This window comes from Colossoma macropomum, unplaced genomic scaffold (assembly GCF_904425465.1).
Source record: "Colossoma macropomum unplaced genomic scaffold, Colossoma_macropomum, whole genome shotgun sequence".
Taxonomy (NCBI): domain Eukaryota; kingdom Metazoa; phylum Chordata; class Actinopteri; order Characiformes; family Serrasalmidae; genus Colossoma; species Colossoma macropomum.
In genome coordinates, this window is record NW_023494803.1 from 24,435,076 (window position 1) to 24,451,066 (window position 15,991).

The 15,991-nt window shown below is 38.7% G+C and overlaps 2 protein-coding genes across 4 annotated transcripts in view; one reads left to right on the forward strand and one right to left on the reverse strand.

The window, feature by feature from the left end:
- The window catches only part of eml5 (EMAP like 5), a 73,716-nt gene extending 62,569 nt beyond the window's left edge, over window positions 1-11,147 (forward strand). For 2 of the 3 annotated variants that reach the window (XM_036593266.1, XM_036593267.1), the window contains 14 exons: window positions 213-342; window positions 452-550; window positions 1,034-1,054; window positions 3,108-3,281; window positions 3,389-3,597; window positions 4,458-4,615; window positions 4,998-5,112; window positions 5,967-6,155; window positions 6,390-6,562; window positions 6,878-7,040; window positions 7,591-7,694; window positions 8,155-8,308; window positions 9,100-9,200; window positions 9,747-11,147. In XM_036593266.1, coding sequence (XP_036449159.1) covers window positions 213-342; window positions 452-550; window positions 1,034-1,054; window positions 3,108-3,281; window positions 3,389-3,597; window positions 4,458-4,615; window positions 4,998-5,112; window positions 5,967-6,155; window positions 6,390-6,562; window positions 6,878-7,040; window positions 7,591-7,694; window positions 8,155-8,308; window positions 9,100-9,200; window positions 9,747-9,783 — 1,827 coding nt within the window. In that variant the 3' untranslated portion in view covers window positions 9,784-11,147. Of the gene's footprint in view, window positions 1-212; window positions 343-451; window positions 551-1,033; window positions 1,055-3,107; window positions 3,282-3,388; window positions 3,598-4,457; window positions 4,616-4,997; window positions 5,113-5,966; window positions 6,156-6,389; window positions 6,563-6,877; window positions 7,041-7,590; window positions 7,695-8,154; window positions 8,309-9,099; window positions 9,201-9,746 lie in introns of those variants that run through there. The other variant, XR_005008538.1, reaches the window with a different exon arrangement.
- A 1,797-nt stretch (window positions 11,148-12,944) lies between these two features.
- Window positions 12,945-15,933, reverse strand: isca2 (iron-sulfur cluster assembly 2). The gene is made up of 4 exons (XM_036592711.1): window positions 15,866-15,933; window positions 14,467-14,635; window positions 14,210-14,325; window positions 12,945-13,867 (listed from the first exon to the last, which is right to left on the reverse strand). The coding sequence occupies exons 1-4, from the start codon at window positions 15,925-15,927 to the stop codon at window positions 13,693-13,695; spliced, it is 522 nt and encodes a 173-aa protein (XP_036448604.1). The 5' UTR covers window positions 15,928-15,933; the 3' UTR covers window positions 12,945-13,692.
- Between the last annotated feature and the right edge of the window lie 58 nt (window positions 15,934-15,991).

Consider the following 15,991-nt stretch of genomic DNA (forward strand, 5'->3'; position numbering starts at 1 on the left):
GAGTCAGAGGCCTGTTTGATGGTGGACTCCAGACACACAGAGCCCAGGGGAGACCTATTAGCTTTGCTCATCTTGTTAACCTCGCTTAATTTAATTGCAGCACGGTTTCTCCCTGCCTGTCCTTTCTCATCCTGAAAGCAGAGTCCTTTAACCTCTTTGCTGTTGCCATGGAGATGACCCCTGACCCTAACCCCTCTTTGACTCTCCCGCAGGACCTGGTGCTAGAGCTTGTGTTTGGTTACCGGGGCAACGACTGCCGCAACAATGTGCATTACCTGAATGAGGGGGCGGATATTATCTATCACACAGCTTCAGTCGGGGTCGTCCTCAACTTAACAACAGGTACAACTGCTCCATTCCTAAAAGAGGTCCCATATAATGTTGAGGTGAAGATCCTGAAAATGGTTCTACCAGGGCTATTTTATGTTGAGTGCGCTGTGTTTCCATCCAGCATGCCAGAGTTTCTATGTAGAACACAGTGATGACATTCTGTGCCTCACCATCAATCAACACCCCAAGTTCCCCAACGTGGTGGCGACTGGCCAAGTAGGTATGTTTGTGAGAAGTGGGCTGCCCTCTATATCCCTTCTTTATCATTAGCCTAACATTTTGTCACAGCTGCTTCTCATTTTGTTGAATACGAGGAAAAAATTGCCCTAAATTTTTTAAGCTTCTGAAATGTAAATGCATTATGTTTCTGAAGTGTAAACATTGGTATTGTTTTAATATTGCCAACTTAGCCTCTGCTTATGTTTTAAAATTATTTCAATGATTTTCAAAATGATGTTGGTAACTGGGTGTTTCTGCAACTACTGGCAGTCCCAAGTCCCAATGGTGGATTTTTCGTTGTTTGCATTTTTCATTTTTAAAGTTTGTTTTTGTTGATGTCAGTTTTTGTATGAACAGTCCAACGTGCCTGTTGTTGTAGCAGCATTATGTTATACACTATTAAACAAATTTGTAAAATATAAGAAACTGCTCAGATTTTCCAGTAAGTTTTAAATCAGGCATACTTCTTTTTAATTTTGCACAGGTGATGCTGGTGATATGTCAGGTAAGAAGTCTTGTCTTTTTTTCTTAAAGTGTTCCAGTAGTTGCTGCTACTACAGGTGCAGTGTTAGTTTGCTACTGCAACAGCAGAGGCTTTTAGCTACCCTGTATTGCATATTTATGAACTGTGACATTAACTGACCCTCCCACACTTAAAACGCTCTGCATTGCTCTACTGGAGTAAAGTTATAGCTACTAAGAGGTGGCACTTATTTACAAATGATCAGTTTTTGGATGCAGGAGGTAGAGTGGTCACTCTGTACTTTCTATTCCAAATAACCAGACCAAATCATAATGGCTCAGATTTCTTTATGGGAATGAAGTGACACCCAGTACAAGGGTTTGTAGCAAACATTTTAAAAGCGCAGATTCCGTTGTTAACCAAGACCCCTAACAGCCTTTCTCCTGTTGTCTGTAGGGCACCTGCACCCTGCCCCAAAAGGGAGCTAGCATGCCAGTATAGTGTTCATCCAGTTCGTATTCAAATCATTTTGGAGTTACAAATTTACAGTTAACAATATCAGGCTGCAGTTGGTGTCCTATTCGCCAGCTTCTTGTTTGAATTTCCCTGTCCCTTCTCAAATGGTGCAGTAGTTATTATAATGCCTGCTGCACCACTTACGTTGGAGCAGGAAAATTCAAACAAGAAGCTGGTGAATTAGTGTGAGTGTAGTTGAAATGCAGAACCTTCTGTTAGCTTGCTAACAAACAGAAATCTAAGGTGTAGGCACCTCAGTATTGCACAGGATGGAAATCAGTTCACATCAATGTGGCCTTACTTGCAAGAACCTGAAGAGGGAGATTCTGAACAAGAACCTGGCCTTTGACCTGAAAATCGCAGGCATGTAGCTGCTTCTCAGTGGTACTGTATATGGTCCGATTGCTGTTTGTCAGCATCAGAATCCGCTGCAGCAAAAGTTGAAATAGGTTACGTCTGACGCAGAGGCTTTCAATTAATCCGCTTTGGGGGCGTGGCCCACAGTAGAATTGTAAAAGGCGACAGTGAAAAAAGAAAATACAAAGCACTCTTTTTAATGTTGTTATTGGGGAAAAAAATAGAAGGTAACTATATAAAATTGTTTGCTGAAATATTTATTTTTCACAGATTTTAAGAACTTTGCAGGGCCTTTAGTCCTAACTTGCAATGTAATGTTTGGAAGCAAATGATGGTGAGGTTGTACTCAGTTTCTTCATCTTATTCAGAATCCCCATCTCAAGTCCACTGAATATGAACCAAAGAACCAACATCCATTTTTGTTAGTAAATAAAAACGTAGTAATAATAACTTTCTGATCTACCCACAGGGGATGTGTGAATTTTGGAACCAAGGAAAATCAACAAACAATTGACACCCAGTTAGGTCATCATGGAAAAGATCAATTAGATCTTCAACGGGCAGCAAACAAATTTTATTTAAACATGTAGAGAAAGGACTGTCTTACTGTATTTAAAGGTATTGTTGATATTCGATAATAATAGAAAAAAAGTTTCCAGTTCTGAATCCACCTTACGCGGAGACTGAGACGACTAAGTGCTATTTTATGATCTTGAGACGGGTCTCGAGACAAAGACCAGAGTTGAGAAATACTAATTAGAGCTATTTCTTTTTTGTTACCACCAACAGATTTAAAGGTGTTTTAAAGGTGGAAAAGGAAATATCATTGTCTGGTCCCATTACTAATGTATTTGGTTTGGAATGCAGCTAATTCATGTTGTAGAGATCTGAGCGTTAATGTTTGTGCCAGGATGGGCTTGGCTCAAGTTTCCTCTAGAACACTGCCCTCTACTGGCTTTAAAGTCACATGCAGTTTTACACACTCCACACAAACTTGCTGATTTGCTTAGAGTTTCTCACAATGGCCCAGTAAGTCAAATGAAATTTTAGCTTTTTCTGTAATTATACAATTAATAGGATATCAATATGATGATATTAGTAGCAGCAGTTGTAATATATTAACACCTGAATGAATTATATTTGTTTGAAGTCTAACCTATTTGTTTCATAAATTCTATATTAAATATTAAATATTGAGCCTAGTTCTCTATCTACTTGGCAGCCACGTCCCCATCCATTCATGTGTGGGATGCCATGAACAAGCAGACTCTGTCCGTGCTGCGCTGCTACCACTCCCGGGGAATCTGCTCGGTCAGCTTCAGTGCCACTGGCAAGCTGCTCCTGTCTGTGGGGCTGGACCCTGAGCACACCATCACCATCTGGAAGTGGCAGGAAGGTACAGCACTGCTAAACTCTTGCCTGCTCCCCACTCTCTCCAATTTTATGCAGACATTCATTAGAGACATTGACTTACAACAGCACCTGTTCATTATTATTCCCAAGGTGCCAAAGTAGCCAGTCGCTGTGGCCACACACAGCGGATCTTTGTGGCCGAGTTCCGGCCAGACTCAGACACTCAGTTTGTGTCAGTGGGGATAAAGCATGTACGCTTTTGGACGCTGGCAGGCAGGGCTCTACTCAGCAAGAAAGGAGTTCTTAGTTCCATTGAGGATGCCCGCATGCAAACCATGCTCTCTGTGGCATTTGGAGCTGTAAGTATATCTCTTTATATTTAAACACACAGATATTACACAGCCTTCACAGTGCTGAGTTGTTTGACGCTAGTGAAAGAAAGAGGCTGATTCTTTTCCGATCCATGTCTTTTAGTAATGAGTATCAGCAGATACTGAGTCTACATTAGTTCAAATCAAATCAAATTACACATTTTGTTGATTTTCTATGTGAGAATGTGAGAACATCTTCTACGGAGAGCAAACTTGAATATGGCATTTATCTGCAAATTTTAGGGTGCAATTTCTGTTTATTTGCTGAGTTTAATATATTGGAAAAAAAACATGCAGTATAACTTTAGCACAGGCAACATTTTATGTTTTATTTCTTTCCAGTATGTTAAATTCAGCAAATAAACAGTAACTATGTATTAAAATGTGCAGAAGTGTGCTGTCTGTAGAGCATGTTAATTTATTTTCACTTACAAAATTAATAACAGTGACAGTGATATAAATGGAGCGCACAAAATATAACAATGAATAGAACTGGAACAGGCTTAATATAGCCAATACCCAATCCATAAAAATGGGCCATTACTTTCTTTTTATATGGTGTATTTTCATATTACAGCATTGCACTAAAAATTTGGTCTTTAACTTGAGGCAGTATACATTTACTGTAAGGACTAGATTAAAGGTATTCAGTATAAAGTATATATTTTAAAACTGCTCTTGCTGTTTGCCATGTTTTAGAGAGAGTCCCAATGTAGCCATGTACTGTATAAACAAATATGTGAGATATTGCCAGTAAATGAACTGTAAAACAAAGCTTTGCTTTGTTATGCTGTGCTGTTCTCTCTCTTAGAGGTCACTAGATTAGTGCAGGTTTGTTTTCCTTTCAGAATAACTTGACATTTACAGGTACCATTAGTGGAGATGTGTGTGTATGGAAGGAACACATTCTAGTGCGAATTGTGGCTAAGGCACACACTGGTCCAGTTTTCACCATGTACACCACACTGCGAGACGGCCTCATTGTCACAGGTGGAAAGGAGCGACCGTGAGTGACCCATCTATTCCGGTTCACACTAAGAAAGCAGTCAAGAAATTTTAAACATTAAACATATGAAGATTTTAATGATAGAAATGACAGATAAAGAAGTCATAACTGTGATTTTAGGACCTAAATATATAATTAGGTTATAAATATATAATTGAACTTGTGTGCTTTTTAGGTTTTCTGTAGACGAGGTGAGGTCCAGTTGAGGTCCAGTCAGACATAGATAGCCCTACACTAAAATGATTTTCACTGTAACCTCTCTAACTCAGAGACTAGATGAACCCCTTGTTATTAGCATGCATCACTGTCGTGTCTGAGCTGTGCTGTGTGTGTGCAGTGCTGTAGTTTGTGAGCTGTGCTGTGTGTGTGCTGCACCCTGCAGGTCTAAGGAGGGCGGTGCGCTAAAGCTGTGGGATCAGGAGCTGAAGCGCTGCAGGGCTTTCAGACTGGAGACTGGCCAGATTATAGACTGTGTGCGCTCTGTCTGCAGAGGCAAGGTACAACAGTCACACTGACTTACAGCATACAGAAGTAGGCCTGCACATACATGTAACACATGAAGGTCAAGAATACTAAATAGTACTTAACAGTGACCAGAACAAGTCTTTGATTTTACACCTTTTAACATAGATTCATCGGTAGCCTTATTACTCATGTATCAATCTGAAGGTTAATTATCATATAATTATAATGAATGACTCAGGAAAATCACAGAATTTATATTTTTTTGTCACGAGGGCACAACGTGAGACAATTAGGCAGAAAGAGGGTATCACACACAAGGAGTTTTGATTTCTAAAAAGTACTCAAAACACCAAATGAACACTCAAAACACACCAAACTCCTCCGTTAGCATGTGATACAAACAGCTAAACTGCACTAGACCTGTTTGTGCTTTGCGAAAACACAAACTGGGACCTTTTTCTCTCTTCTAGCTCTTTTGTTGGCTACTGCCTGAATCACTCGCTCAGTTATGTCACTGACCAGCTCACACTGTAGGAATGTTTTGAGTCGTAAAAAAGTCAAATATAAAAATATTGGAAGGCCTGAGCTCCCTACCTGAAAAATCACTTCAGATTGTGAATTTTTTTCTCAAATCGAGGTCAAAATCGGACTATCGGTTGTGAGGAGGCCCTGCTTAAGGAGTTAAATACAACAAAGTTCAAAGCTTATTTCTAAAGCAATGCATCATGGATTGTTTAAGTATCCCAACAAATGTCCATACACTGCATTTTGAAGCACCTTTTACAAGTTTTTGCTTTGGGACAAGGATGAAAAAAATTTTCTTTCTCTCTGATTTTCTTACGTTGCTAATGGTTTGGTCACTTGCTGTTCTGTTGTCTTTGTTCAGGGTAAGATCTTGGTGGGCACGCGGAATGCTGAGATTATTGAGGTGGGGGAGAAGAATGCAGCGTGTAACATCTTAGTAAACGGCCACATGGATGGCCCCATCTGGGGTTTGAGTGCTCACCCTACACGAGATGTCTTCCTGTCTGCTGCAGAGGATGGCACGGTGCGGCTCTGGGATATTCCAGAGAGGGTGAGACACACACAAACACACACGCACACCCACACACACACAAAGCATGTTTGTAACACTAGTCATGTAATATAAGATTATTACAATGTTATTATTATTAGCATTATTAATTTTTATCTGTGAGAGCATTTCATCAGGTCCTGAAGAGCAGAACAAAGTAAAAAAATACAGACAGTTTATTAAAGGTGTATGTAATATATGATAAAGTGATGCTCTTTCATATGCCAAAAACAGAAGATGCTGAATAAGGTGAACCTGGGGCATCCTGCACGCACGGTCAGCTACAGTCCTGAGGGTGACATGGTGGCCATAGGCATGAAGAATGGAGAGTTCATCATTCTCCTCGTCACTTCCCTCAAGATCTGGGGCAAGAAGAGAGATCGGCGCTCCGCCATTCAGGATATCAGGTTCTTTCAAGTTCTTTTAACAAAGTAGTAGTTATGGACAAGAGTTGAGTAGACATAAAAGGGAACAACAGAAAATCTCAGATATGCTCTTAAACTCAAGTAACACCTCTAATTGACATCCAATGTGCTGTGCACATCCTGTCAAAGTTACATTGTCTGCTTTATCGGAGACTAAACCATAATTATGCATATTCTGTTCTAAGTCATCAGTGTGACTATCAGTCATCTGTCATTGACATTAGTCATTTGTCATTTTGTTAACATTCTTACTGTAATTGAAAAGTGAATTGACTCACTGCCCTCATTCCTCAACAGGTTCAGTCCAGATTCACGTTACCTTGCTGTGGGCTCAAGCGAGAATGCTGTGGATTTCTATGACCTGACGCTGGGTCCGCAACTGAACCGCATTAACTGCTGCAGAGATATCCCAAGCTTTGTCATTCAGATGGACTTCTCTGCTGACAGCTGCTACATACAGGTACAGCCCTGTGCTTGTGTTTGTAAATTAACTTACTACATGTTCTGCTTCTACTATGGTAAAGGTCTGTGTTTAATGTGTCCAGCAGATGGCTCTGCTTTGCGTTTTTGACAGTTAACATGCCCAGTATGTATGAAGCATGTGTGTGCTGTGTCTGCCTCATAATTAATTATTGTGCAGATATGCCATATACCCTGCTTATAACATATCTGCCAATTCCAATACCTGTACATAAACAAATATAAATTGTAGAAATTGAGACTAGATTAGCCTTACAAAGACGTTTTATTTTTATAAGGTTATAAATGCAGTACAATTAATAAAATGCAGCTATTTTAGTACAGTAGTCCAGTATTACCTAAACATTCTGCTGTTCTGCAGTTTGTTAACACATCATCACTTATCATAAAATGCAATAGCAGTTTGAAATATCACTCATATCTAAACATCTGTCCAAAGCAATTTTTTAAACACTTATCTGCCAGTACTGAATTCTGAAATTACTGTGCATCTCTGGTAAGTATTCATCTTTCTGAATTTATCTCTGTAGTTGTCCACTGGTGCTTACAAACGACTAGTTTATGAGGTGCCTTCCGGAAAGCAAGTCACAGAGCAGGCGGTCATAGACAGAATCACCTGGGCCACCTGGACAAGGTAACTGCAGCACTCTTGATTTCAGTCAAGAGCCATTGACTGTATCCACACACGTTTTCAAGTATTCAGACGTCTTGTACACTGTTCAACAATATTAAAACAATATTCAAGCTCCTCACAGTGTTGATCAAAGAGCTGAGCTGCAGGCTAGTTGAACAAAGTAGACACAGAGTTGCATCATGCCTCATCTATCCCTCTTTCATCCTCTTAGAATTCTTGGTCTTGGAATTCATTTAATCTTGCTTTTCAATTCAGTGGAGACATTTATGACATTTTAAATCAATTGTAGTATTTACAGTGGTTACAGTAGATCTCTAGAACTCCAGGCAACCTGGTTATCAATTCCATTTCAGTTCATAACATCTTACCCATGTGTGACCATCAAGGATAATTGAAATGGATAATAGCTATTTCTCTGCAGTAGTAACTGTTGTTTATTGCTTTGTGTCTGTGTGTGCAGTGTTCTGGGGGATGAGGTTGTGGGAATATGGTCCCGCAACACAGATAAAGCCGATGTAACGTGTGCCTGTGTCTCCCATTCTGGCCTCAACATTGTCACGGGTGATGACTTTGGAATGGTAAAGCTGTTCGACTTTCCATGTCCAGAAAAGTTTGTAAGTACACCCAGTTTTAACTTTGTGAAAAAGTGTTTAACATTTAAATATATATACAATAAGGAAGCTATTGTTGGGCTGAAATAGACATAAACTTTAATGAATGACTGTAATTCCTTGTCTGGATAGAGTCTGACTGCACAGTAATGAGCTGTACACAATAACAAAGCCTTAAAGCATAATGACATGGTCGACTAGACATGATATCCTAGGCCACCTAATTTGTATCGCTGCAGTAAGGCAGTAATGACAGTCTGTAGAGTGCCAGGACGAATATTTAAGATAAACTGTCCCATCAAGGGATGTTCAAGGAAAGGGAAATGCAGTATTATAATGCAATAGCTTAGAATTATACATATATTAATATAATGATGAAGTACTCATATGGCTTTAAAGGTAAATAGTGAGATCACATAGTGAATAACTACTACTGGCTGTAATCTGATTTAGTGTTTACTGCTTTTGCATGTATTATGAATGTTTTATCTGAAGTTGGAGATGTCAGTGAGATGTAATGTAAATTCTACATTTAAAAAAAAAATAGAATATGGGAATAGAATTATATTTCTGTGCATATTTGTTACCCACATCTGCTTCTTGAAATATTTCCACTCTGTCCAAGACCTTCAACAACAGGCTCACTTGTGAAAAAAATCCTCCTTTCTATAAACATCACTGTTTTGAGAAGAAAAATATTTCACATGCTGAAGACTTTATACCCACGGTTCTATATACATATGGCACATAAATGTAAATTGGATCCTTCTCAACAGCTTCCCATGTTTCCTCAGGCCAAACACAAGCGCTTTCTGGGCCACTCGGCCCATGTGACCAACATTCGCTTCACCAATGGGGACCGCTTCGTCATTAGTGCTGGAGGCGATGACAGAAGGTACTGTGGCTAAACCATATATCTTTGTTAATCATTATTACAAAGGCCAGTCTTAAATTCTGTCACTTAAAGGGTTCACAAATGTGATATTTTAAGGCATGTCAAAATCTCAATATGTAGCTGTATAATCACAATATGCTGTTCAGTCCATGTTATGCAGCTGTGTAAGGTACCTTGTCAACACTGCTAATTTTTACTTCACTTTTACTTGGTTCCTCTTTACTCCAGAACCAGTTGCACTTCTGTATATTTGGCCAGTACAGATTAGAGTCTTGTGATGGTGTGAACTTTGAGGAAACAGAAAACGCAGAAGCTCCCTTTGTTGTAGGGTGAGGTGAAGGGAGAAGTGATGATTTATTTTTGACTCATAAATATGTCAGCTAATTTTGCCTACATTCTAGTTGAGCACTGAAGTCAGCTGTCTCCAGGTTGCTGAAGCATGCATTAGTTTGTTATTGAGACACCCTGTTGTCTTGTGATGCTGTAATACCGTAATGGCAGGGCGTTTTAAGGTCGTTATTTAGTTTATCTTTCTTTCCAAAACAGCTTGTTTGTGTGGAAGTGTGTCCATGCTCCTCACTGAAGCACACCCACCTCCAGTCCACGCCTCAGTGCCACTGCAGGGCCCAGAGGAGCACAGACTGCCTGGGCTTTTACACCAGTCCCAGCATGACCAGAGTGAGGAGCCCAGCACGGCTCTGCTGCATGAAGATAGGAAGAGCTAACCTGGGTTAAACCCTGACTTTTCTACCACCAGGTGCATGCATCTGAATGAGCCTCCAGGCCCGTCATTACCCATGCCTGAAACCTACTGTACTTTCTTTTGTCACTCTCAGTGATTCTGTGGAAACATGTTCAGAGAAGGTTCTTGCCCACAGACTCAGATGTGATGTTAAAATATACATATACACCTCTTAACTACTTTTACAGTTGTCCTGAATTTGAAGAAGGAATGTCTTTTAAGTTAAAATATGTCTGTGTCAGTGTTCCTTGAGGTGTGTAAGACTTTCTTCCAATCGAAAAGACTGACAAATGTGTAGCAAGCAGAATAAGATTAGCCTTAAAGTACCCATTGAGTGTTCTTCACTGAGGAAGGTTGGACCTCTAAATATGAAATTCCCTTTTTATATGTTTTTTTGTTTTGTATGTTTTGTGTTTTCCACATTTTCATGTGTTTCTTGTGTGGTTTGTTGATTTTTTTTCAACTGAAGATCAGAACTCCTGTGGCCTTCTCCCTGAATGTAACACGGGCGTTATATTCTTGGATGTCAGCATGCCAAAGCATTCTATGCACTGTATACTTGACCTGCTCACTGTGGTTCTCCAGTGGTCTTTAATGTCAGCCCTGAAAATGGTATTCACTCATCAAACCTCAGACCCCCTCTGCAGAAGTAGGTGGCACTCCTAACCTCATATGTAGCATCTTTAGCTTGAGCAGTAACCGTGAGTTCTGTGTGCGAGTGCGTGTGTAGGTAAGAAACGTATGCAATGTATTTTGTGTCTGAGAACAACCTTAAAAGAAAAGATGGTTCTTATTCAGTCTCTTAAAAATAAACAAGAGGGGAAAAAAGGATGTTTTGTGATGCACTGATGCATCATTTAAAATCACTATTTATTGTGCTGCTAAAGCCTTTTTTAGTCATATCATAATTTAGGAGTTTTGTTTCTTCCATTAACAGATCTAATGTTATTTCAACTGGAATGTTCCAGCCCAACAGAAATATAAAAGTAAACTGAGAATAACATGCAAGATGTTTTCTATTTCATTTATTGTCATACTAATTAATAGCGTGAGATGTGTTCAGTGCATATTTTAATTTTATGATATCAATGTACATATCAAATGTAAAGACATTCTTTTGTATATTTTTGTCAAATGTTTTCTTAAAGGCCAACTTTGATTAAAAAAATGAGTGTATAAATCCTATGAATCCTTGATTAATGTTGTCATTCTCGATTATTTAATTGAGATTTCATTTAATTTTTTTAGTTTAAGTCAAAATGGCCTTTAAGTACAAGTAATTCATTTCTCAGTGTCAGAAAAAAAAGCACTAAACATATTCAATAGAACATTACACAGAAGCCTCAACAAATAAATAAAATCGCATTTTTTTCAGTATTTACTATGTCCACTTAGCCATTATTACAGCTTTCATTCTTTTCGGGAGACTTGCTTTCAGTTTTGCAAAGAAATCTTCAGGGATCTTTTTGTCTATTTTCATTTTTCTCAGTATTGGATTCTTGACAGCTACACATCCTTTCAGGCACATAGTGTCAGGTTGGCTTCTCACAGTGGAAAGATGAACAGAAACACCTGTGGATTTTTCAGATCTGAAGCAAGAGTGGGGCTTGTTTATTTTCTCTCTCTCAAAGATGAAAGCTTTAAGCACTGTTTATCTGTTTATCTTATAGTGATGGTTTTGGTAGTCCAACAAGTCTTGCACATTTATTAGGAGTCCCGTTTTCTCTTTAGATGTTTTGAATTTTTTACTCCAGCTGTGTTTTTCCAGTTATTTTTCCTTGTGCAAGTGCAAGGCAAGGCAGCTAAGGTGTGTTGGAGTAGTTTGAGTAGCTTGTGTGAACAGTAGTGTCTTTCTGAGGGGGAACATGACGTCAGTGACACTTTGAGGAATGTCTTTTGTTGTGGGCACACAGCTGTAACCCATTGATTTTACGAATGGAAGAGTTAAAGGGTTAAAACAGGGTAAGTAATTGTAATTGAGTGGTTATATATGTTTTCTGTTTTTTTAACCTGAAAAATGAATAACATACTTATTGGCTTATTTTGCACAGTGTTGTATGTAGTACAGATACATTTATAATACAAATAAAAAGTATTGTACATTTAAGAGAAAATTAGTCTTAGAAATCCAAATGGAAAAGTGCTGTCACTGAGTAAAAAAATGAGTGTGATTACCAACAGAAGCTACCTTAATGTAATTATATACATATATATTAACATATTAGACATATTATAGACATATTAATTGCTCTTTTGCAATTTTGATCAGCTCAGAGGGAAGTAAACAATTGCAAAGCCTTAAACACCATTGTTTGTAAGTCAAATCCAACCAGAAACCTTTATCAGTTCTCTGATGAGCTGCAGTCACAACAAGCCAAACAATTCCCTATTTTGATCTCAAACTACTCCAGTGACAGCAAAGCTCCGAGAAGAATTGTCTTAGAGATGACACTGCACATTCCTCTGGTGCTTGTTGATAGTTCACTCATGATTGTAGAGGGTGGAAAAGAGGTGGAGAGGACTTTTAACAGTTCAAACTCAGATAAAGATGATTCTTCAACTGCTCTCTGCAGTGTCTTCAAACTATAAGCGATGATTCAAAACAGTTCAGCTCAGCGGCCGTTTTTCGCCTGCATTACTCACTTGCTGCTGCCGTGTGAGATGAGGGGGAAGTTATTATCAAATCAAGCGCACAAGCAACTCAGTCAAACCATGGTTACATCATTTACAGTGTCAGATGGGTCTGAAGTGCTGCAAGCAGCCCACACTGTAATGTAGTCCATTTATACAGTATCCACCCACCAACAGAACCACTAGGACATCATTAGAAGCATAACTTACATGCGGTACATAATAAAAAAAGTAGGTGTAAACAACACAATGACAGAACTGCCCTATACAATATAGTAAAAAATGAGGTGATATTTATGCTATTTATAATCTAAAATGAGTAGAATATGCATGCACAATATAAAGAGCAACAGAGACACAATGTTCTTCTTGCACTATAATTTTATTATTAAACAATTAAACATCCTATTTACATTTTTATGTACAGTTTACAAGAAAATAAATTACACTAATTGGAATTTCTAAGTGAAAATAATTCCTCTACAGAGAACACACTTACATGCCATTTTGTGTGCACATTTTCTACTAAACATAAAATATTAAATGAGACATAACTTTTGCACAAGCCATTTTATGTTTTATTTTTCCCCAGTAGGTCAAATTTAAAAATTAAGCAGTAATTGTGCATTACAATGTGCAGAAATGTGTTCTCTGTAGAGAAAGTGTACTTAGTCTCACAAAACATGTTATTTGACTAGGGTTGCGCAAACTTTTGCATATGACCTTACGGCTGTTGACAAGTTCTGCTGTCCTCCGATGTTAAATATACCGTAATCATAAAGCATACTGAATTACTACACAACAAATGTCACAATCATTCACTTGAGCATGGAACAACAACTGACAATAACAGAGCTGTGGCTTAATTTAAATAAGCACTCAGTCATCTATTGTTTGGAATACGCTGTGTGAAGTTGTTTTAAATCAGTGGTTCTCAACTCTGTTCCTGGTGACTCCATGCACTGCTAATTTATGTGTTTTCTTGCTCTTACACCTCTAGTTAAACTCATCATTCTCTTGGTCAGCTGCTCTTTGCTGACACAAAAATGTGAAATGCATGTCCTGGGACGAGGAGAAGCACTGTAAATGCATTGTGGATCTTAACACAGTGGGAAACTCTCAGACCTTTATAGAAAAAGAGCTGCCACAAGAGCAGCCATGTTCTGCCTGGGGGTTCTTGAGAACTTGGAAGGAAGAGCGGATGAGCTCCTGGCTGAAGTCCAGCGTGGCTCCCTTCACAAACTCCAGACTGTCCTGGTCTACTATCACCCCAACACCGTTCTGTTCAAATACTCTGCAAGAGAGCAGACACAGATTAAAAATTAGGTGCAAATGGTGAAATTAAACAAAAATCAACCCATCTGACTTCTGCTGGAAAATAATGTGAATACTAGCTTACTATGTACTACACCCACAAGCTTCTTCAGTTGCTGTACGGTAGATGTATGTCCTAATAGCTGTGCCATGCTAATATACTGCTGACAAATTTATAAAGTTAAAGAAATTAACTGGCATTTATCAAGTACAACTTTCCTTTACTTCTTTTAATATTAATGTACTGTATCACTGAATTCTCTTAGAAAATTCTTATCATCTAATGGTGCCTCGCAGTGAGAGTGAGTGCGGTCTGCATTACCTGTCATCATCATTTTTGACAGTGTCCACTGAGAACTTATACTGGAAGCCAGAGCATCCTCCACCTTCCACATGTATCCTCAGATACTCGCCCTTATCCATGATCTCAGTGAGCCTCTGCACAGCAATTATACATCATAGCGGACAAAGGGAAATGGTCTTATTTGTTTATCCCTGATTGAGTTCTCCACAAAACAAAAAATGTACAACTCATTTTTTGAAGCTACTAAGGATAAAAGTTAATGAGAATTTACCGACCTTGACACAAGATTCAGTGAGATAGACTTTATCTTCTGCTGGATTTGCTGTTTTTTGCTCCTGAACTGGGCTGTGGTTATACCGCATTGTGGAGATCAGAGGGGGCATCTGAGACACCCGCGTAACCCCCACAGGCCGGGATGCACAAAGCACCACTGAGGAGGGTGCACTTTAAAAGAAAAGTGGAATCTGTGAGTTAACTGGATGCAATGTAGTATACATATGATCACAATGGCCAACGTCCAACAACTAAATTTACATAAAGAGAAAATGTCACAGCACTTCTAAAATAATTATTATATAGTTACACCTTAAATGAACTTCTAACAGTACCAATTTGATTTTTTTCTTATTTTATTACATGTAATTTTTATTATTTGCATTCAGAATTATTTTATATTTGTTATTAAATTCAGCAGTCACATGTGATGAAAAATGAGCAATTGCAAGTGACCAAAAAATGCATTTAACATAATAAATTTAAAATATTTATTTAGATTTGTGCTCAGGCCATCTCAGAGAGCGTACAGACTAAAGAAGACTACATTTCAGAGATTACGTCAAGTTAGCTTTAATTACACAGCACATTCAAAAACAAGTGTCAACCAAAGTGCTCTACAATATAATCAACTGTTTTAAACAGACTAAAGGAGAAGTAATATAAATGTATTTAAATTAATGAATAATTAATGACTTCGAATAATACATTAAAATACAATAAAATACAAAACCACAGGCATAAAGACAGCATAGACCAACAAATCATACAATTTAGTAGACCCTATATATGGACAATTATGGGTTAAACAGAATAACTACACTAACGGGCCTGACGGACAGTGTGTGATTGTACTGACTGCCACTGAGGCCACTGAGGCAGCTGTTACCTGCACTGAACGTGTGGCTAATCTATCCTCACAGAAGCTGCAAAATTACACGTAAATCTTTGTAATAAAAGGCAAGTAATGATAAATGATGGATAGCCAGTATGCATTTGTTTTGAAGATGAACTTCCCTAGGTAGCTAAAAGTGTCTTATGTGCCTATTTAACAGACAACTCTACAGTTACCCAACTTTTAGCTAACTGCCTCAGTTTACGTTTAGGTTTAAGGTGTCCAATAGCGAAACCGTCCTGTTGTTACAGTGCACGCAGGTTAGTTATCATCCGAGCTGTCTGATTCTCGCTGAGCAGCTTTAGATATCGCTGCAGTGGTGCAGTCTTGCCCTTGACTCTTGTTCTGGTGATGTTAGCCAGCTAGCTTGCAGCTTCGCTAAGCTAATGCTGCCAACGACGCAGGTGGGTGACTAAGTACATTTATTTAAAACGCAAAGCCTCAGCACAAAACATCAGTCTCACCCCACCGACAACCCAGAGAATGACATTCAGGTAAATACTTACTTTATAACTTTCCATACTTTTGTTTTGGACGCGCTGATCAGAACTCCTCTAGCGAGTGACATCTTCCACAACAGACTGGAAATCGGTTGCCAGGATGTTATGATTTCCTTAGATCTCCCTCAACCA

Bases quoted from the DNA above. Each gene is read 5' to 3' on its own strand.
- isca2 (XM_036592711.1), bottom strand. From the start codon at position 15,927: ATGTCACTCGCTAGAGGAGTTCTGATCAGCGCGTCCAAAACAAAAGTA. The intron at 14,636-15,865 runs GTAAGTATTTAC...TTTCTTTTAAAG, and splicing joins AAAGTATGGAAAGTTATAAA to TGCACCCTCCTCAGTGGTGC. The intron at 13,868-14,209 runs GTAATGCAGACC...GCTCTCTTGCAG, and splicing joins GTCAAAAATGATGATGACAG to AGTATTTGAACAGAACGGTG.